Raw genomic sequence first — 22,648 nt, 5'->3', positions numbered from 1 at the left:
AGAGGTCAAATGTTCGTTATAGTTTCAACGTATAAAGTGAACCTTGAACTTGTTCGATTCTTTCCTAACGTTGAAGTTCTATAGGTGTCACACGTTTTCTCCCGACCATTTATTCGTATTCGGCCAAACTTCGGTAAAGTGTGGCGAATATAAACAGTTCGATGAACATAAACACGCGAACCCGAGTACGAATTTTCGTACGCTTTATATGTACGGGTTATCTCACAATGATAAAAATTCCCAATTTACATATTCGCGGTTAAAGTATTGCGGGGAAAAAATTATTCTTGCGGGCGCATAGCCCTTGGTAGCACGAATTTGAAGGTAGCGTGAACGGAGGTTCGGCCACATAGTTCGCATAATCGATGCTGCAAACCCGATTATGGTAATTTGCAGGGTTAGATACAGCTCGTGCGCTTTAAAACTTTGGAAAGCGACCGTTGTGCAACTAGAACGTTTCGGTCTTTTCAAGGACGGGGATGCGCGTTCCGTTATCTCGGTGCATCCTTTGACCTTTTCCACTTTGTATATCTGTAGTCATTGGGTTATTTAGTATGTCCGACCGCATATATAAACAATATAAAGCGCCAATGCTAAAAAGGATCAAGAAAGAATTTTCGAACGTGGGGAAACGGATTACGAGGAATTCTATTCCTGTATACATCCGGCCACGTAATAATTTATTTTACGTCATACGAGGAAATGAGATTCCCCGCACAGTTTCGCGTACGTTGATATCGGATAATTGTGGCGTCTGATCGATATACTCCGCGGTAGGATCTCCCGACATTTCGCCGCAAATTACATAATTATTCATAACACGAACCAGGTGTTAAAGCATCCATTATACTCGACTAGAAAACCGATAGCGTGTTATCAATCATATCGTAAAAGTTTTTTCAAGATGCGATGGTCTCCCTCTTTTCGATGACTACCGACTACATCGAGAGCATGTACAAACTATGTCCTTTAAACGATGAATTTTTAATCGAATTAAATTTGTTTCCGCTCCCTCGTGATCGAGGTGAATTTATTTAATACTTGCGTTTTTCTCTTCTTCCCTTGAATTTTTTAATAGTCAATAAAGTTTCCCGGCGGAAAAAAATTAAGAAATTCTCGTTATTTATTCTGACGACGCGAAGGTCTGAAATAAGATGCGCGAAAAAAAAGAAATCGGTTATGCATACTAATAGCGCGGCTACGTGGCAACCCTGAACAACGCTTGTGTTTGTATATATAATAAAAATAGGGCAATTAATAACCTCCACAGAGAGCGCTAATTGCCATCGGCTAATAGCAATCGCGTAAACGATAAAACGAAGATACATATATGAACGACAATCGCATTCGAGTTCTTCATTCAAGCACGTAAACAGAGATGTCTTCGGTAATCGATTGTCGGAGTGATGAGATTATTCTAATCTCCTATTCTAAATCGCCCGAGGGTTGATCTTACCTTCTCGTCGAGCGTAGGAGGTCAGGTCAGGGAATTGAGCGTCGGGCGCAGACCTCTTCGTGACGTATTCATTAATTGCGTTGCGTAGGAGAATCGTGTCGTACACGTGAGTGGAGTATCGTAGGCGTATACGAACGATCGCGGAGAAGGGGAGGGAATAGGGCAGCAAGCGTAAACGTAGTAGTAACAGTAGTAGAGAGGGGCCTAGTAGTGGCGGCGCGCGGATATCTACTCTGTGTTCCGTCCAGGCTTATTGCCGTCAGACTGATAGAAAGAGAGAGATAGAGAGGAAAAAGAGAGAGAGAGAGAGAGAGAGAGAAGATGAAATCAAACGCGTGCGCACTCGCCACTGAGTACGGCCACTGAGTCAAGGTCTCTCTGACTGGCGATCGACCTGACCTCGCTTTTATCCTTAAAACGAATAACGGGCGACGAGACATCGATCGGAGACACGCAAGTGCGTTTAATCGTGTCCGACAATCCGCTTGACATTTTTCAATCAGCTTACAACTTGTATCGCGATACGTTCGTTCGCCCTCGGATTAAGCCCTCGTCAATTTCCGATATCACAATCCACTCGATTAATCGTATGTTTACGTATATCCCAGAAGGGCCCGCAAACGGAATAGACAAATTACATGTTTGTGTCTGTGTCGTGAATGAATGAGTTGGCGCGTTCGCTCTGCGAGTAGTGAAAGCCCGTATTGATCAGACGGGCGCGCGTAGCGTCGCCCACGCGAGGATAAGCGTGGGTGACACATATTAGCCCAAATGCTTGTGTAAATAATCGTGTTCCGGTTGTCTAGAATGCGAACCAGCTCTGCAAAGTGATTTGAATTAATGCGTTCTTTGCTACCAAGAGAATACTCTTCCTTCTTCTCGAGTGTTTTCATTTCGTTAGTTGAACTAGTCAAGGCAATTCATCAATGAGAATTGCCTCAAATCCTATTCATTCGCTACAGATGGTATTTGATTTAATAGCGTGCGTTTCGCTCGCGAAAATTTGTATGGTTCGAGCGGATCGTGATGGAACGTTCCGCGAGCGATTCTTCAATAAGCAACGCAAAAAGCAAAGCTACGTTATGAAATATACATTGATATCAAATAACGAATTTATCATTTTCACGATACGACTGTTTCACACACGCTCATGAATATTCACGGAAGAGAAAAAAGAAACGAGTATGTGTTGCTCAACCATGCGTTCATTTTATTCGTTTATTCGCATCATTTATATCCCCTCGCTTTAATTAATTTCTCATAATTTTCGAAAAAACGGAAACGAACAACGTAAACGGAAGTAAATATTCATTGCAGTTAAAGCGAGTGAAACCGTAGATACAACTGACGTTCGTTTTCAGTAAATTCATTCGTCTGTCCCGACATGTTTATGAATATCGCTAAAGAACTACAATCGGGTCAAAAGTTCATGCGTCTCTCCGATAATACGATCGTAGTTTTATAATACCACGACATAACTAAATGACGCCTCGATCTTCGTCAACGTCGATATTAATAGATCGGGATAAGTCGAGATGTGATTATTTCGCCGAATATCTATTTTATTTCGATAGGAAAAAAAACGTGATTTCATCTCAGCTATTTCAACTACTAATAACTATCCATTTTACACCGCTCGTGGCCGGTAACCGAAGCTCTTTATTTTCGAAGTTTAATGCACGGCAAGTTGGGTCGTCGACATAATTCGCGACGCATTATGCCGATGCATTACAGCCGCGATAAAAGCTTAATATAAGCTGCATGCCTTCCTCGTGGTGAGCTCGTGAACAAACGAAACAGCATTCCCCGTTCACACGTGACATTCATATCCCTCGCATATTTCTTTCTCCTGTCTCTTTCTGTCTCGTCGTCTGTTAACGGTCTATATCTACCGTTATAGGTGTTTGTAATCGAGTATAGGAGCATAGGTGTTTGTAATCGAATACCGCGAAACCCGAAATCGAATTGGAAGGTCGGAAGACGCGTAGCGGAAGAAGGGTCTACCCCTATATCTCGTCGGTTCCGTTTCACGAAAAACGAATTTTATCTTTATTTCCTTCGAGGAGTCGGCAAGACGGCATCATTAGTTTTATTATTGCGCTTTACGGCAAATGCAAGGTGAAGCTGCGTAAATTATCCCGCATACCATTTTACAGCTCGAAGAATTACGCTCGATCGTAAAAAAAAGAAAAAAGAAAAAAGATGTTTTATTCCCACGCACGTGGATTATCTGGTCATCGTTAAGTTTTAAGGGCGTCAGAAAGCATTTACGACGTTCGTAAACGCCATGAGCGATAGTAAACCTCCCTTATTTCCGATTCCAAACATCAGACGTGAAAATTGTTTTCAGTTCATTTAAGCGTGGATGAAACATTTTTTTTATATTTCTTTATCAAATAAGCAACATCTAGAGCTCATACGTGAGAAGAACTTTGCGGTTTGAAGCTCCTACGTGACCGAGTCGGCTAAATGTCACGATGTGATTGTCCAACTTTTGTTACGCTCGCGCTCTCGTGCGAATAATGTCGTTTCACGTGGATGCCACTCGACTGACCCGTTGCAAATACATTCCCATCCCGATAGCATCCGAATTTATTTCACCGTCAGTTTCGCACACAGAAAAAGAACGCAACGAAGAAAAGGAGAAAATAGAGAGTTCGATGCGAGGAAACAAGTTCTAGTCTGGGAAAGGTCGATTTCAAATTCTTTCCAGGATGGAACTTGTTGCGAAATGGGACACTATATATATATATATATATATATAGGATGCTTCTAAAATATACCGGTAAATTTCACTCCAATGTCTATAACGCCAACTTCTTTTAATTAGCGTAGTTATAATAGAATATGAATTTTTTAAATTAGTGTAATTGTAATAGAATGTACTTTGAAAAGTTTAACCAAATATTTTAGAATAAATAACGCCCTATATATTGGGTGTTTCTTAATAAGTGCTAAATTAGGTTTTAGGTTTTAATTATAATTTTGTTTTTGTTCCAATTTTCCCAACATTTACTCTAATTTTATTTTTATTTTAAAATTTAACTTCTCGTAATTCAAAACCTATGCTATTTAGCATCGTGCTGTGCATGATAACGTATTTTTTTTTTTCTTGAAAACTACTGACTTTATGAAAAAAATAAAAAAAATAAAAAAGTTTCTAAATAAATTAAACTTTTTAATGCATATTTTCAGATGATCATATTCCGGCCCATTAAAAAGTTCTAATAAAAAATTGAATAGGGGTTGTTGTTTCATCCCCTTATAACAATACGGGAGATTGAAAAAAATATTAATAAATAACCTTTTTACTAGTAGAAAATATCCACCTAATTTCATTTCTTTAATTTTTTGTTTCAAATTTGAGAAAAAAATAAAAATTAATTTTTACCCTCATTTTTGGAGAAGTGTAACTCCACAGGGAGGGATTTAGAAGTATATGATTATATGAAAAACCCCCTTTAATTTTCGACAAAGAATCTCCTAAAATTTTTCGCACTTATTAAGAAACACCCTGTATATGAACTGCCACATAATTTCCAAGAGGCACGTAACTAAAATTCATTGAATTCTTTTTGCAAAAATATTTTAAATACTTTTCAAAACATAGTTAAGTTAAACAAACTTGGAAATGCGAGACTCGAATCTCCATTCCTCTTTAATGTAAGATGCTTCGCGAAACGTAATATAAGTTTATCGAAAGTTGTCATAAAAATAACGATAACGCGTATGAAAATGTTTTATGAAACGCCGAGAACGAGCACAAACACGATTATCGCATCATTATCACTGGCTTGATATTATCCGTGTATAATATAGAGAATGGAGGACGTGAATTAAGTTAATTACCGGAGAGTATTTCCTAGAGGTCTGCCGCCTCGCGTAGACCTTGCGCCGGTAAAAATGCGCGAAAGTAAAGCCGCTTTAAAAGTGAGTTAATACTTTAACAATCGCGAAAAGTTTTGTACAGGTTCGAAGGGTGGGGAAGGGGAAGGGAGAGACTTAGAAGTCGGATACCCCGTGTACTCTACGTAGTTGCGCTTTAATCTATTCAGCCACCGGCTCAACTTCTCCCGGACATTTTGCAACTTACTCGTTAATGTTGTTCCGCGGAAATCTACTCCTCGCGAGAATGGCTCGCAGACAGGACGTATAATGGAAATAATCCATTCACTTAACTCGTTGCAAGAAGGATTAGTTAATCGAATCATTAAAGCCTTAAATGGCCAAAAATGTGGATTATATAATAGCCTCATCACATCGTATTTCCTTCTATTACATAATGCCTTTTATCTTGTAAAGCATTGTCTATCTGATTCGAAGAGATTGCATAGATCGATAGTATAAAGAGGTGGGAGGATATCTCATCGCAAAGGGAAACAGGATATGCAGTTAGGAGGTCGCGTGGGTGGATATCGGAAAAAAGGGAATAACAAAGCGATTGACGATTACAGGGTCAATCCGATAGGTCAACGAAACCACCCACGAATTACTGTGACACTGATTCAAGCGATCGCCTCTGTCGGGGTGATTACGCGAAAGGGAGGCAGCGATATTTCCGAAACACTCCGCGTCCACGATCCTTATATGCGGTCGAGTTGCGTGTTAACTTTAGCGTCGACACTAATTCGCGATTTCACGCATCATCTTTTTTTTTATCGCAACGCAACGACACGTGCTTCCCGCATCTGTACCGCACTTTACACGCCCACGAGTCTCTCGTCACAATTTACGCATGAGTTCAGCCTCGACGAGAGACGTAAACGTTAATTTGATCACATCTACGCACGATTAATGATAACGTTGCGGAACTAAAACCTCGTGCCGACATTTTTCTATATGTGAAAAAAGGCAATGGAGAATTTCTTTCACGGAAATGTACCGCGAGAAGCAACACGCAAAGTGTTTTCATGTGCCATTTGTCTCTTAAAAGGAATATATTAATGCTTTTCTTATTTCAGAAAATATTCCGCGCGCTCTTCCGCAGTCCTCTTATTTTTACGTTGAGAGAGACTCGAGTTTGCGCTACTAAAATATTCATGAAGCGACTCTCTCCCTCAAACATCTAAAAAAAAGAAGCAGTAATGTTGTCTCGTATTTAGCAATTGCTCGTCCGCTGTGACAAATTAAATAAACGTGAGCGTGAGATTCTGCCAAAGTAAGCGGAAAAAACTGTTAGTGCTTTATTTAAATAACAGTTTCAAACGCATACACAATACAAACGCAATCACATGATTCGATCGCGTTTTATTACCGTATCTATCTATATTATTATCTAATGCAAATGAAAGACTTTTGTCCCTTCAGATAACAATCGAGAGTATGCGTACAAATACAACAATCCGAAATTAGATCAGGTGCATACGCTTTTCCCTTATTGTACTTTACGTTCTCTGCTTCCGATAAGGAGATAGACTGAACTGTTCGATATCGTATCGCGGAGTCTCCTTTATCCTCGAAAATGCCGATGTATCTGTTAGAAGAGTATCCCGGAATTCCCCGGAAACTATCCCCGAGCGAACCTATTTCTCTTACGCCTCTCGCTTAAATTCCCCCATACTTCACATTGTCGTGAATTTTCCCAACTATGGTGGCAACTTCCCCGCGAAAATATGATCTCTTATCGTTTAAAAAAGAACTCACCGTTTACGATCGATCGAATAATAAGCTTCAAGATTTAATTCAATTTTAATTATGGATAAAAAATTCATTACATCGTAGTTTCCAGCTTTTACCGAAAGCTGGATCAACTTGTTACTTTATGGAGCTCGAGTAAAATCGTCTTAAATAAATAACAGGAGGAAAACCAGGGCCGGTGACATACAATATATAAAACTCTTATACGTAAGATAAAAACGTTTGCGAAACGCTTTTACACTTTGTGTAATTATGTATAATTATTTTTTTTCACTCGGTAATTAATTCGCGCAAAAAACATCGTCGACGGAAGTATCGTTATATGAAAAATTCCGTGTCGCTCGCGGACATTCGAATTGATATGTTACATCGTAACTCGTCTTTCACATGTTGAAGGCTCTCTGAATTATTTCTGGGTACACGTACCGTGCAGTCGCGCATGTGCATATACATGTGTATGGAGATGTACACTTTATCGTTCGTTCCTGTTTTTCCGATCGGATTCCAAATCCGAGCGCAACAGGGTAATCGCAACGTTTGTCAAGTGTTTGTTTATTATCGAATAACGAGTAGTTATTACCAACAGGATTTTTCAACACGAAACTAATTAAACATACACGGTGTTTTTTAACGTTAATATGCCAATCTAATTGCACGAATATTAAAAGATAAATTATTGAAAAAAATCTAGTATCAAGAAATAATATCTTATTAAGAAATAATATCTTACCTTTTTGCGTCGCGTCTAGCTCCACAAATCCTCGGGATTTATCAAGAATGGAAGTTCAAAATCCATACATGACGTCGAGGATGCGAAAGTCTGCAATAATAAAAATTTGTGTATTTATTGATTAAATCAAAACAGCTAATATGTATGAATAAATCGGAAAATTTATACGCAATACAAGTTATCGTTATATTCGTATATTAAAAAAGTTAATCGATGATAATCCGCGCGCATAGTTTGTCGATCATCGAATCTTCGGAATGAGATCAAGCTAGATAGGCAACAGTTTCAATTTCCTGCGATCACCGGAATAGTCAGCTCTAGGATTCTGGTATCGTACGCGAAAACGGAACTGAAGATAAGTGAAATTCGATGATCGAAAGTCTCGCTATCGCAGGAATATTACACGGAATGTTAATCAATTCTGTAGTTATGATGTCGAAACCGATATAATATAATTTGGAATTAACGAAATGGAGTATAATAATACAAGTGTGTGTAGTTTCTATGATTTTCCGATATTTATTCGGAGCAACTCGGATCGTCACTATTTATGTTTCAAAAGATACGAAGTAAGAGTCGATTCTTTTTATCGTCACTGTTCGATCATCGAAAATACTCGAGCCGAAGTAATCGATCCATTTCGAGGAAACGCGAAAGGAAACGAGTTTATGGGTAATGCATAGATGACAGGAAAACTTCACGTCTGTGCTCGTGTTTCCGCATCAAGGAGAAATTCGCAATATTATGGCATCGTTCTGAGAAGCCTTTAATTGGAATCGGATGGAAGCAAACCCGTACACTTCTTGTCTGCCGCCTGTCTAATTATAAGATGAATCTCGTGAGAAGAATATTCTCTCAGTTAGTTAGTTAATTCAATTTCCGAGAACATGCGGATTTAAGGAAAAGATTATCGATTTTTGATATAGAGTAAGGTAAGACATACAAATATTGCGCAGAAACTTTAAGTTAAGCTAAAATAAGAAAATACGCGGCGAAAACCGACATCCTGAGAGGACACGTATCCATAGTCACACGTTACACGTACACATATCGTGAAGTTGCGAGTCTTTCTGGATTATTGATGCGTACAGATCGCCGAGTTAACTATCCCGAATGTTAAGAAAAATAACGAAGTCACCGCCAGGTGACGGAAAAATGACAAAAGATTCATGGACGTGAAATGTCAAGGAAATCAAGTCAAGTAGAAAAGAAAAGAGTCAAAAAAATAAAAAAAGAGGCCAACGGAGATGAAGAAGTAGAGGACGAAAAGAACATAATGAAGAAGGGGAAAAGATATGTAATATAACTATGAAAGAAGAGGTATTAGGCACGTGTCATCGATTTTCGGCAAACTCAGTAAATTTACTCCCATATTGAGTGGTTGCTAACAATGTTATCTAATAACATGGATTAAGTACGATGATAATCATCGTACTTAATCCATGTTATTGGATCCTCTCTTAACCTACTTATTAATTTAAAAAACTTACTCAACTTACTTAATTATCAACTTACCGGAATTGTGGTGAACCGACACGCATTAGATGCGAATACAATTTTCCATTTGTCTTGGCTCTTCGCAATTTTGATAGTCTCGCTGCCATCAAATACTATTTAGATGATTTGAATGAAAACTATATATTTGTCCTATGGATTCGATGGTGCTAATTATATCTTGCTATCCAGATTCTTATTTCGATCGTTTGTTCCTCCGCACGATTTCCAAGACGGATTTATTTTAGTTTATTCAAAGCATCTACTACTAGTATTTGCCATTATCTGGCTTTCTTCATCGGGACAATTTTATACTTATTTAAGATATAAAAAAAACTATTATATTTAAATAGTTGTAAAATGAATTTGAAGATGATTTTTTTACATTTAAAATTAAATTTACGTTTGTAGTTTGACGAATGTCTTTCATCTTATGCGTGTAATATATTGAATTCTCCTTCTCGAATTGAAATATGTACTTGCAGTGTCTTTTCAGGAATGCGAGACTATCGAGCAAAATTAAGCGATTTATACGTAATGAGTGGTAAATAAATGGAGTAAAACATAGATTTAAATGGACATCTCTCGGCAATATGTTCATTAAAAATGTGTCAACTGAAACAAAAAAAATTATAATATGAATGTAATACATATTGCTTCGTGCTCCTGTTTGATAAAAAGATAGAAATTAAGATTAACGCTCGCTCAGGTAGTGCGGATGAGTAATATATATGACTTTAATTTTGCATAATAACATAGTATATACAAAATTATGGGATAAGAAACGTTCTATTATTAATGATAATATTATATAAATATAATATAATGCGGAGAAGTACTTTAATATATGTATATTTGAGTATAGATCAAGGAGAGCATCTCGAACAGTCAACATTTGCAAAGTATAAGGATACACGTTCACTCTTCTCGCTATTCGTTTCAAACAATTATACATATATATAAATAAGAAAATATTGATATGTTTTTTTCGATATTAAAATAAAAAATTTTTATATTTTTAATATTTTCTTGATTATCATTTTGACATTTTATTATAAATATTGTGGTTTTAACTTTGATTCCCCTCTGACTTTGATTTCCTCTCTAACTTTCTAAATTCACAAAGTTTTACACTTACAAGTATAGGACGCAAGATACATTGTATATATATTTATGTTCGTGTTTATATAAGATGAGTATACAAGCTAGTATACAAGATGAGTGCTGACTCGAGACTGTCGCTGAATCAATATAGCCTCGTGATGTAATACTCGTCAAACATAATGTATCCATTTATGATTCAAGTCAAATATAAATATATATTTTTATGTGATTTCCAATTCTTTTTAATCTCGACGTTCGCGCTCAATAATCGAAAATTTGAAGATTTGAAAATCAAGCGAGAGAGAAAATATATGTCGAAAAAGATCGGAAGAAAAAGATCGTCTCGTCTTGTCCGAGTGCGCGCGCGAAGACGTTCTTACAATTTCCCAGTCGTTCCCGTTCGCGGTTTCGAGTCACGGCACGAGGAAAAACATTTTCCGAGCAAATTGGAACGGGGATAGAGCTCGGCGTCGAGATGAAGGAATAGCGGCAAGTCTAACGAAAAGCTGCCGAGAATTTTTCTGCTTGAAACGAGCTTTTGGAACAGCGGCTGCGGTGTCATTGTTTCACCAATTTTTATCTTTTCCTCTTTTTTTTATTTCACGATTAATTCATATTTTTTATATAAATTAAATTTTATCATAGCCTACATCTGACAATATTTTTTTTTATTGTATTCACCCACGATTGCTTATCGTTAAATTTAAAATGCAGCAAACGTGTATTTAATGTCACCTTTAAAGTGCAACAAACATGTATTTAATGTCACCTTCGATACGTGATATAGATCGCAAATTAGCATAAACATTGCAATTGGATCGTAACTCATCCAAGGATGACGTTCTTCTCTGTTATCCTTGGATTCTGTGGTTAATTAATAAAGCCACGATTAATGTGTAATCAGTCGATTGGACCGATTGAAAATTAATGGCTTCAATCATTGTCACGCGAATTAATTGCCGCGTCACGGACACACGGATAAAATTGTTCGCATAGAGTGAAATACGAATAGTTATGGAAATCGATATTTTCCTGCAGATAAGAATATCAAGTCTCTCTCTCCCCCCCCCCCTCCTCCACCCCTTTCTGTCCCATGTTTATACGTATTGTTTATACGTTTGTACGTATTCAAACAAAAAATAAAGTCTGAACAAAAGAATTTTATATTATAAATGTCCGGCAATGTGCACGGCCAACATCGTTAGTTTGCGTAATATTTACCGAAACTCGTAACACACGCTTCTCTATGGATGCGCCTCTACGAAAGAGAAATAAAATATAAGAAAATATGAAAAAATACATTTTTCTTTGTATTCATAGAACGAGGAACGATGAGTCTCGGGATATACTACACTATAATGCTGTTACAAACATGTTTGTAACAGCTTGAGGAAAAGAGAGAACGTTGGACAAATTTAACACACACGCGGACAATTTCACGTACAGAGGAGAAAATTTCCGGGCTTTTGTGTCGTAAGTACGCGTAATACTCGTAGAAAATACCGCGAGCCCCTTCGGCGATTCACGGCCCCGACGAATGACGTTCGAGCGCTCGTTGGCGTGAAAATAATAGCGAAATAGTCAGCTGGCGTGTGCCGGCATTAGGTTATAGAAATGCGACGCGTTATTTATAACCTGTTGAAAAACTTTCTTTCGCGGATTGACCGATAAATAACGAACGTCGACTGTCGCGCGCACAATCGCGTAATTATTGCATGCTTCCAACGCAGCATGGACACCTATAATAAGACATCTGATCGCGTAACACGCGACGACTCTTTACGGAATAGCTGAGTCACAGTCACACACTTCTTTGCGATCACATAATTTTTCGTGCCGACCATGCACGCGACGCGTCAAACTGTGGCTCGAGATTTCTTTTTCCTCTCCTTCTCGACGTTCTCCTCGGTGTTTCTTTCCTCGGTGTGGAGTGTCCTACATAAGGGAAGGCACGTCGATATCCTATTTTTTTTTCAACGCCATTTGCGTAATAACCCTCGTCGAAATCGCACATGTATCGGGCACACGAGCGTGCTCGGTCACACGAGAGGGAGGGGAAAAGGAAGTGGGGGGGGAAAAAAGATATAAAAAAAGGAAGCAAGAATTGGGTCAAATATATATTCGCGAATAGACGTGCAAAACTATCGGGACGATAGAAACGACCGCTTGTATTCGTCCAACTTTCGTGTTATCACAACGGACGGAGGGAGTTTCTCGAAGAAAGCCGCGGGCAGTTTTCCCTCTTCCGACACAACGAGAGATATCACGTCATATTTTACCTACAAATCCCACCGTACGTACCCTGATGTTTTACCGTATAACATCAGGATTTTTTTCCCTCCTCTCTACGCGGCAATGATTCCGCCCGTCCACACAAATAAGCACGTGCGGTATAGCCTCGAGCGATTCTGCCTCTCGATTCCACGTTATGTGCGGAAGGTCTACGATATCAAGTTTAATGGATTAGATAAGAAACTGCAACTCGCTGCTTATGTTTCCCATTCGTATTGTACGGTTGCTTTAAACAACTTTAAACAACTTTAAACAACGCGGTCGCGTTGCACCTCAAGCAAACATTTGCGCTCTTTATTCCACGTGTACGCAGTTTACGACGTTTCAGACTGAAAGTTGAAGCTAAAGGGAAAATGAAAAAAAAATTCCAATAAAAATTAATCACGAATTAATGAAATTTCGCGATCGCACGCGAAACGCGATGAGAATCATCTCGAAGTAAAGCGACTTACTAATTGAACGATAAACATTATGTCGTAACACTTGCGTGTAAGTAGACTCCTAAGACTATTAAGTATAAAGTCACGCGCAAAAGATAAATCGTACACACAATGGAAGACAAATTGCACGGCATGTTAGCGTTGAATTATTCGTCATATCTTCAACCTTTACCGTTGGAGCTCGCTGCAAATTATGTATGCTTGTTGAATATCTACGAAATGGGCAAAGGCTTAATAAAGGGCTGGTTCCGAGATGCTTCGGGGGAGGCTACGCGTCTCGAGAAGCGTTCTTATACCGCCCTAACGTAACTCTATGACGATGTTAAATATATTTATGTAATCAGAATCATCGGAGTAAATTTCTCTCGTGCGAGACGATCAGTCGAGCAAAAACGAAGACTTAGGCCCATATTCTGAATCCTCTTTTATCGATAAAAGTGCTCCTAAAAGCGGCCTGTAGCCAATCAGAAGGCTTATATGCCACTTTTAGAGGCACTTTTATCGATAAAAGAGGATTCAGAATATGGGCCTTATTGTAGTCTGAATAAAAGGAAACATTCGACGCGAGCGAATAAGGTGGGGAAAATTTCGAAAATTGCCTTCGATTCGTGTAAATTTAAGCGCCTTACTTTATAAACCCGCTAATTATGAGCCACGAGTACGCTTTGAGACGATTATGGCGTAATACGAACAGAACGAATTTGGAGATTCCGAACACGCGAGCAACTATTGCAGTCAATTCAACTTACGCCGAGAAACTTGCAATGTTGAAAGTTCAACGTTAAACATCAAAGACAAACTGTGATTTTAATCCGCCATTTCTCATGTTTCGGCGTATTCTAAAGACGGTCAGGTGTTGAGACTATATGCAGATAAATGAATGCATCGTGTGTAAACAGCATTCGGAAAGTTCGTATATGTTGGGAATTTCGTAGAATATCCAATTTAAACAAAGTGAAACGTAGACGTACCTCATCGGGAGCTTCAACTCTGTAAGATATTTGTATGTGCAACGTAAATCTCCATAAATAATTCGCATCGCGATAGAAAATACGGTAACGTTTTGCCAGCAAATGTTTTTATCGAGGAATCTTATTTCTATTCACCTGTATCAGAAATCTATTTACGGGGATTACTTGCATTTTTCAACAAAGTTACCGAGAAGGTAAAACCTCCTAGAAATTGTTATCTTTGTCGAAGTAAAATTAGGTTATTCGCTCGATGCAGGGTTGATACTTGTTTCTTGACAAAAATTATGCTAAGGGGTATATTATCACAGTTCGCACGCGAAGTTTGCCAAAAGAGAGAAGTCACGACGGCGCAATAAAGTAATAAAAGATACCCGTTAATAAAAGAAAACAAAGGGCAAAGTGGCGCAATCGATAATCGGTGTATCGCGTCATATAAGAAAACAATAAATATATACGTAAAAAAACATTCCAGTTGACTTTGTTGATAAAAGATTTAATAGCTTAAGCTTTTCCACGAGCGTTATAGTTTCATAAGCGTCCTTTGTAACTAATACATAAGGCTGAACTCGACATTGATCTAAAGCTATCGGACTCGCTTTGATTACTGTATCAAATCGAAATTATTGTTGCATAAACGATGAATTATAGCTCATATCGTATTAAATATTCGTTCATTATAAGTCAACAAATATAAAATTTTATTATATAATTATATCATAGCATATAATTATTAATTATATAATAATATATATTGTACTACATAATTTACATTATATTATATAATTTGTTATATGAATATATTATATTATATAATATTAATGATATTATTGGTTCATCATGACTGCACGAGTCAAAAATATAAAATTATATAATTATATTATAGTATATAATTATTAATTATATAATAATTATTATATTATATATATTAATGTTATATTATATAATTTATATATATTATATGATTCTACATTATTAATATTTATAACTTGTATGTTTTTAACTTTAATTTTCTTATATCTACTAAACGTTTGAAAATACCAAAATATCAAATAGATATTTTGAGCCATGATGCAATTTAGATACAATCTTAGATAAAAATGCCTAATTCGGAAGTAGTATTACTGATTTCTAGTGCAACACAGTACAAAACTACTTTCTACTGATAACGCATTTTCGATGCGATCTGATTTGAGCCTTTTCCTTTGAACATATAAACCTGAGACCAAGATGAAATTTCTTCGTCTGGCTAAGCAGCTATTCTTTGTTCATCGTTAAAGTTACGATTCATCGTTCTATATACGCTGAAAATGTCTATCATACCGTAAGAAGAAAATCCAGAACTAAATAGGGCAGAAAGGAGAGAAAGAAGGAGAGAGAACGCACAGTGCGTTAAAAATTGATTCTGGTAGCTGAATCACGATGTGCTTGCGCGACGTGCGCCGCTTTACGATTCGCAAGGCGCGTCCCAACTTGCTGCTATGCGGAAATTGCTGGTAACGAAGCAAGAAACGTACAATACTGCGAGAGACGGTATCTTATTATGAGGAAAATAGGACACGGTACACGCAACGCTCGTAAAAGGCTGCTGTATATTCCGACTAGAAGATAGTTAGAAGCATTTTTCCCAGTTATTCTCTAATTGATCAACGAGAGACTTAATATCTTTATTGTAAATGTACCATTTCGCAAAAATTCGCTACTTCGCTATATATTAGACTATTCTTAGTCTACAGTTATTAATTCCAAGCTACGTAGGTAGCACAGATGAAGGAGAAAGATTAGAGATTTAAGCATATTTTAAAATTTAACAATTATAATGTCTCCTTTAGGAAGGAGATTGTCAAATTTTTAAGTGTGTTTAAATCTCTAATCTTTCTCTCTGCACAGCTCTTATTATCCTCACTTTTATCGTTATTTTTAAATCATCATTGTCGTTATTTCATATTAAAATGGTGTAATGGGTTACAAATTAAATTTTCAAAAAGTTTATTTTATCATTCGAGTACAGTAAACAATATTGCATGCCAATTAAAGATATCAAATTAGGATCAAACTTGGCTCCGATGTGAAATTACATGAATAAATCTGTATTTTTCAAACGAATGTATTTTTCACACAAAATTTTTTCTTTGCTAAAATATTGAAAATTAAAATGAGATTACATAAGAACATAAAGTCATATGATAAAAGCAAACGAATTTCGCGAGCTATGAAAATGTGGCGAGGCATCTCGCAAAAGGTTTTGCTAAGAAATCGAAGGGTTTCCGACCGACCTGGATGTCGTTCACTTCGACGGACATTGCCGAAGGAATCCCGTCGCGTACGGTGAACAGAAAAGAACGCGCTTTTATAAGACTGGTCACTTTTTACGGGTCAGCGCTCAAGAAGAATCAAAATTACAGTTTTCCGATGGTAGTATATCTTACGTTGAATTTAAATATTTTAAGAATTTCCTCGGAAAAAAAGAGAGCGTAAAATAAATTCTTCAAAATTGTTCTCTCAAAATTTTTGTAAAACAGTGAGATTACAAGATTTCAAGATTGAATAGTAAAACAGATTTATTGTATTTTTAATGCTAGATAATATTAAATATTCAATGCAAGAAAAATAATTGTTGAATGAGAACAACAAATACTTGAATTTTGTACTGCGGGTCCAGGAAATTTTAGATTATTCTGCCATCAATAAATTACGGAGAAAGAACAGAATACAGCGATATAAATTGCAAAGTTTCGCGAAACTTTAGAGTGCTTTAATCAATCATGTTTAAATTTCTCGCACCGCTTCGATTGTCAAAATAAATGATTGATGCAATTCTTTGCACTGCCCGTTCAATTTGACACAGTCAAATGTATTTTTATTAGCGTTCAATATTGTTTACTTTTCATACAATTTTATTACTATAATAACATCAAAACATTGTTCTCTTTTTTTTTGTGTAGCAATTAAGTATTATTTAAATGATTTCAATGGATATATATGTATTATGAAATTAAGATTTAAAACATTGCTTTTATTCCATTTTTGGAAAAAGGAGAAAGGTGTAAAAGCCTTGCCTTATAACTTTGAGCACGCTGCATTTACACGCACGCTTTTAAGAGCACCAAAGATCACTGGGTCTCCGCGTTCGATCGGAACAAAGTTTACTTTTATATCGTCATGATCGCACATCACGTACCGGTAACTTCGAAGCTGATGCCTTCGAAAAAGCTTCGTCCAAAGTTTAAATATTCCCTGATACTTGGCGACTCTCTTTCTCTTTCTCTCTCTGTCCTTTTAAACCCTTTAACCCACCAGTTTTATAAACGAGGCGAACGTCCAACGTATATGGCGACATTGCGAGTGCTCGAAAAAAGCATTAACCTCCTTTTTCGACTTGTGTTTCAAGAAGGCTCTCTCGCATATTTCTGAGCGAATTTATCGATTTTACTATCAGCCGATGAAAAATTTAGTAATCGACGTAATCGAGGAAAGGAGAATATTTTCGATGAAAAATTGCTATTAATAAACCTCTAAGCCACAGGTTTCAAATTCCAGATATTTCTGTCACGGAGAAAAAAATGAATGGTACCGCCGAAATTATCGATGCCGTGTTTAAAGTTATTTTACGACAATAGCTCACGTAATACGAGATTAAAACGAGCATCGATATCCGAGTGAATCAATTGCAGCTTGTTTCGTAGAAACGAGATTGCGAAAGGAATAAAAAACATCGAGTAAAAGATGTATACTCTTATTTTTTTATGTATGATATAATCTTCCTTCGATGAGATATAAATTTGTCCTATTTTTTTTTTTATTCTCGCGTGATAGAAACTTCATCATTTTCGTAAGTAGCAGTCAGCATTATAATTCTTCGCGTATATAATACAGAGAGTTATAGATATGAAAATTTTCATATGCGAACACGTGCAGTTTAGTATAACAACCGTACTCGTGGAATAATAATGCGCACTCCAGCAATGCAAATTCACTGAAATAATAATAGGCTAATAAAATAACAAATAATGGATAGACCTTTAATAGAAACGTAAATGCAATTCCAACTTCTATGTTGGCCAACATTAATTTGTAACTCGATTGCGCAAATTATGTGCCTTTAACAATCCTTATCGTTAAAAATGTAGCGATTTTCATTTGTCAACAAATTATGTATAACGATAATTGTGTTTTTTTCAACGTTACATTATCAAAATAATAAATATATAAAAAGGAAAAAAAAAACATTCACGTGTAAATGTGCGCAAATAATTTTCCGGACAACACGGTAACTGTTGCAATTTTCGCTGTACGGAACTCGAACAATAAACTAGTTTACATGATTTGCGGGACGATACTCTAATATCATGGCAGCTTGACACGCGGACTCGTGGTGTCTGGTGGGTAAAATACCCACCGTTAATTAATGCTTCCGCGCGATCGAGAAACGGGCACAAAGATAACGGCAAGAATGGTCTCCGTCAAAAGTCAAACGTCGTCGCGATTTCCGATTATTTTCTCGTATCAATTTCGCGCGAAATAGAAATCTAACAATCCTTGATTTGCTTAGCTTGAAAATATTTAATTGGAATGATAAAACATATCATTTATGATTTTTTCGATTATTATCTAAGCGATAATCATATTTCGTGATAAGATGATGCGTACTTATAGAATCGATCCGCCTAACTTTAATCAGTCACGCATTTGAGATCAATCGAGACGTTTTTCTCTCTTCAAGTTCGGATTCAGCAGACGATGAAGGGTAAATATTGAAATATTCAAGATATTTCTTTGATAAGACTCGAAAAAATTAAGCGATCGAGATATTAATAGAGGTATCGAGATATTAATATTTCTCTGTAAAATCTTTCTTTATCAATCTAAATTTATATAATTAATATCAATTATTTTCGATTGAATTATGATCGTGTTATCATTGATGTATCTGATCATAATTTTTATTCGATATAGGAATATACATAATTGCCATCTTCTTCCTGGCATCTTGGAACGTTATCGCGAACGAAGATTTCGCTCAAGATAAATCTGAATCTATTCGGGAGAAAGACTTGCGCCAAATTTTCACAAGATGCCCGCTTTATGACGAAAATGAAACGGTCATTCTCGCACACGAAACTGATTGTACAAAGGCCTACAAGTGTTCTTGGGGCAAAAGATATCCGTTGGATTGTCCTTGGATAGATGATAGAAAGACAGAAAAGTTGCATTTTAATCTATTGAAACAGTATTGCGATTGGCCATGGGCTGCCGGTTGCATCGATTGTCCCGGAAATGCAAACGATGGCTACCCATCGATTAAGATATCTTACGATATCAACATCTGCAATCTATACTATCAATGTGTAAATGGTGTGAAGCAGCTACGTAGCTGTTCCAGCGGATTGTGCTTCAGTGCCACATGCCAGGATTGCGTCCGAAACCGGACAGGTGGGAATTGCGAATAGGTTAATTATCAAGGATAGAGAGACTTTATTAAATCACCTCTGCTTGGAATTAGGACTATGTTTGGATTATGATGTTTGAATTAAATTTTTCTTCGTTCTGTGCAAATAACGAGAAAATCTATCAAATGCGATTAGTATGAGTTAAGTATTACGAGATTTGTCGAGAATATTCACTAGAGTACAATCACGCTCTTCATATCTAATAATAAGATTAAAAAATGCAGAATATGTGGATGATTGCAAGTTATCTTGCGAGCGATAGAGAATCTGATTCGCCCCTCGCGTCCCGCGATAATTTTATCAACCGCACTGCGAGATTAAGTCAAAAAGTAATTTTTCATTCCATTTTCGCGCGTAAAAACGTAACACGCAAGATCCGATTGGTATGAGAAGTTTAATTTTGATTGCGAGTCGAGAATAAAGGAGAAATAAAAATTAAAAAAGTTTGCAAAATTACTGCCGTAACTCGATTACTATATGAGAATTTCACGACATAAATGTCCCTTTGCTTTTTAAAGATTAATTTAGGGAACGAGAAGGGAACGAGAGAGAAACTTGAGAACTCTTATTTCTTTTTTTTCTTATTTTCTTAATAACATATTCCTGAAATTAGATTTGTCCTTCTCATTTAAAAATACTACTTAGAAAAGTCAATCGGAAGCGAATTCCTTGAATGGCGCACGCGTCTAACAGTTTGTATCGGGCAAATAATGACTTCTAGATGAACGGATCAAACTAGATAATTAAAATTGATAGTTGTAAGATTACGTACACTTGTACCGCTTGCCGTTTGGACACTTGCCATCGACCAGCTACTTCGCAACTTGTCGCGAAATAGGATCAACGCGCGAATAAATTGAATAAAACCTTTCGGCGCGCACGCGATGCATTATTATATAATTTATTACTTAACTTATTTAACTCGATTAATACCAGAGTGCAGAAAGTTCCATCCCGTTCCATTGTAAATCTTACATTACAAAAAATTTAAAAAAAAAAGTAAAAAAAATTAGAGAAGATAATCGCAAAAATGGCACATTTTTTAAATTTTAAGTTTCCAATTGCATATGCAAATTACATGTAAATTGCATAATATTTAACTTCGTCAATTTTCTGATGATTTTACTCATTTAGCGAAACGACCTGTCCATGCGAGGAAACATATTTCGCGTGTCTAGAGAGAAAAAGAGAGAGAGAGATTGACTGCTAGTAGTAAAATCGGTCTCTTGTAACTACATGTATACCAGCAGTAGACGACGGAGCGTCGAGTCAGACACGGCGCTTGGTGGGGCGACAGTTAAATAGCTTCCTAACGGGCTTTGCGTGATAACGGACAAACGGAAAGAGTTTAATATATATCGCGAGTATATATACATAATTAATAATACTCATTTGCCCAACAATTCTTACATTCTCGCTCGGAGTAAACTTTCCTCGGATATTTTATGCACGAATCCCCTCGTGTGATTGTCCCGCGACACGAGTTAAAGAAAAATAATAACTGCTAACGGGGAGAACCGCACGAAAATTTTTCCAATTTAATTTCGATTAAACAATCATCCCGTAATCGCCCAACTACGCAGTAACGGTAGCGTCTGAAACCGCAAGAAGATTCGCAATAGCGAAGTAAGAGCTTCGAGATCGATATACGATGCTTCGTTTAATCGGTCGAGATATAATCTATCGAGAACCCGCGAAAATGTTCACATCCATATCGAGCAGTCGAGACAACTTAAGCCTAACATCAAGAGAGCTCCAAATCCTCTTATCTGCGACACGTCGTACGCGCGTTAAGCATCCGGAATTAGCAGCGCGCGTGCTGCTGTCATGCACCGCTTTAAACCAATTCCAATATCGTCATATCGGACGTCAATAGACGAGAATATATAGCTCTCTTGGCAGAAATGATCGCGCGACGGACATAAATAAACATAAGTAACATACCTGATCGGGCCGATCCAAGGTCAGGTCACTAGGCCGGGAACACACGATGTTGACTTATCCTCGTCTCATCTTTTGGGGCTGTCGTGTCCACGGATGTTGCGACGTAAAAGCCAACGAAGCCGGCTGCAGCGATCGAGACGAGACGTCGTTGAAGGGATGAGAGGCGATGAAGCGCGGGGATGAAGCGGGGCAGCGAGAGAGGCTTCGCCCCCGTTTCTGCGACGAGGACAACGATCGACTTCACTGCCGCTCGCGGCGAACGCTCGCCAGCGAGCGAGGGCGCGCGAGGGACCGCGGGATGCGGGGTGAAAAAACTACTCGCTACTCGACGACGACGTACTCGCGCCGCGTATCCGCTGCGACGTCCGACGACGATCGTCGCGGTGCGCGGAGCATTCGCGACCGACTGTACGACCCGACCTAACCTCCCCGAGCTTCGCCGAACGACTGGCGGGCTTGAGCTTGAGCGCCCGGCGCGCGCGTTCCGATTATCCCCTCCGCTCTCCACCTTTCTCCCCCCCCCCTACCGGTATAAATTTGTACTCGCGCTGCCACTTCGCGCCGCTGGAGGGAAGAGCGGGACATTTAAACGAGATTCAAATATGTTTTGATGGTAACATTTGATGTTTATATTTCAAAAAAAAAGGAAAAAATTTTTCAATATTAAAGAGCGTTTTTTTAGTAAGCGACACAGAGGACGCAGTGTATCACTTTATCCTTGTTGGTTGCCGAATGTAAATAAAGATGAAATGATTGAATGTGTTATACTGTGTCCTCTGCCTCGTTTGCTGAAAAACGTCCAAGATTCAATGTTTTAAATAAATATATACGTACATACCGTTGTTGAACGAACATTATATATTATTAAATTTGACATAAGCACATTGACGATACATAAACAATGCATTAGTCGCGATCGTTATTCTCGTAGTTTAGTCTCTAATAAATATATGTAAACAATAATATAAAGAAATATAAAAACATTCTTGTTTGAATCAAAGTCGCGGATAATATAAAGAATACAAAAACATTGTAAAAAAATAAAAACACTCTTATTTGAAATAGAAGTCGCGGATGGGGTTGGCGTAGATACAGTGGCCATGACTATTTTTCTATAGAGTGGAATGCACGCA

General features: G+C 37.5%; 2 protein-coding genes and 1 long non-coding RNA gene across 4 annotated transcripts in view; 2 read left to right on the top strand and 1 right to left on the bottom strand.

Moving 5' to 3' along the window:
- The window catches only part of Hs3st-a (Heparan sulfate 3-O sulfotransferase-A), a 43,556-nt gene extending 21,574 nt beyond the window's left edge, over positions 1 to 21,982 (bottom strand). The window contains exons 1-3 of one of the 2 annotated variants that reach the window (XM_083089376.1): positions 21,516 to 21,982; positions 9,339 to 9,932; positions 7,824 to 7,913 (exon numbers count right to left, since the gene is read on the bottom strand). The gene's annotated coding sequence lies outside the window, so the exon portion shown is untranslated. The remainder of the gene's footprint in view (positions 1 to 7,823; positions 7,914 to 9,338; positions 9,933 to 21,515) is intronic. The other variant, XM_083089385.1, reaches the window with a different exon arrangement.
- LOC145965788 (uncharacterized) lies at positions 8,480 to 10,270 on the top strand. Its single transcript, XR_014436816.1, has 3 exons — positions 8,480 to 8,755; positions 9,814 to 10,026; positions 10,183 to 10,270. It is a non-coding gene; the product is annotated as an uncharacterized LOC145965788 (long non-coding RNA).
- LOC145965736 (uncharacterized) lies at positions 18,810 to 22,273 on the top strand. The gene is made up of 2 exons (XM_083089418.1): positions 18,810 to 18,868; positions 19,078 to 22,273. The coding sequence occupies exons 1-2, from the start codon at positions 18,862 to 18,864 to the stop codon at positions 19,569 to 19,571; spliced, it is 501 nt and encodes a 166-aa protein (XP_082945544.1). The 5' UTR covers positions 18,810 to 18,861; the 3' UTR covers positions 19,572 to 22,273.
- The last annotated feature ends 375 nt before the right edge of the window (positions 22,274 to 22,648 follow it).

This window comes from Camponotus vicinus, unplaced genomic scaffold, assembly GCF_025532165.1.
Source record: "Camponotus vicinus isolate PSW18456_S1 unplaced genomic scaffold, iyCamVici1.0 SCAF_1, whole genome shotgun sequence".
Classification (NCBI taxonomy): Eukaryota; Metazoa; Arthropoda; class Insecta; order Hymenoptera; family Formicidae; genus Camponotus; species Camponotus vicinus.
This window is presented reverse-complemented; position numbering and strand designations above follow the sequence as displayed.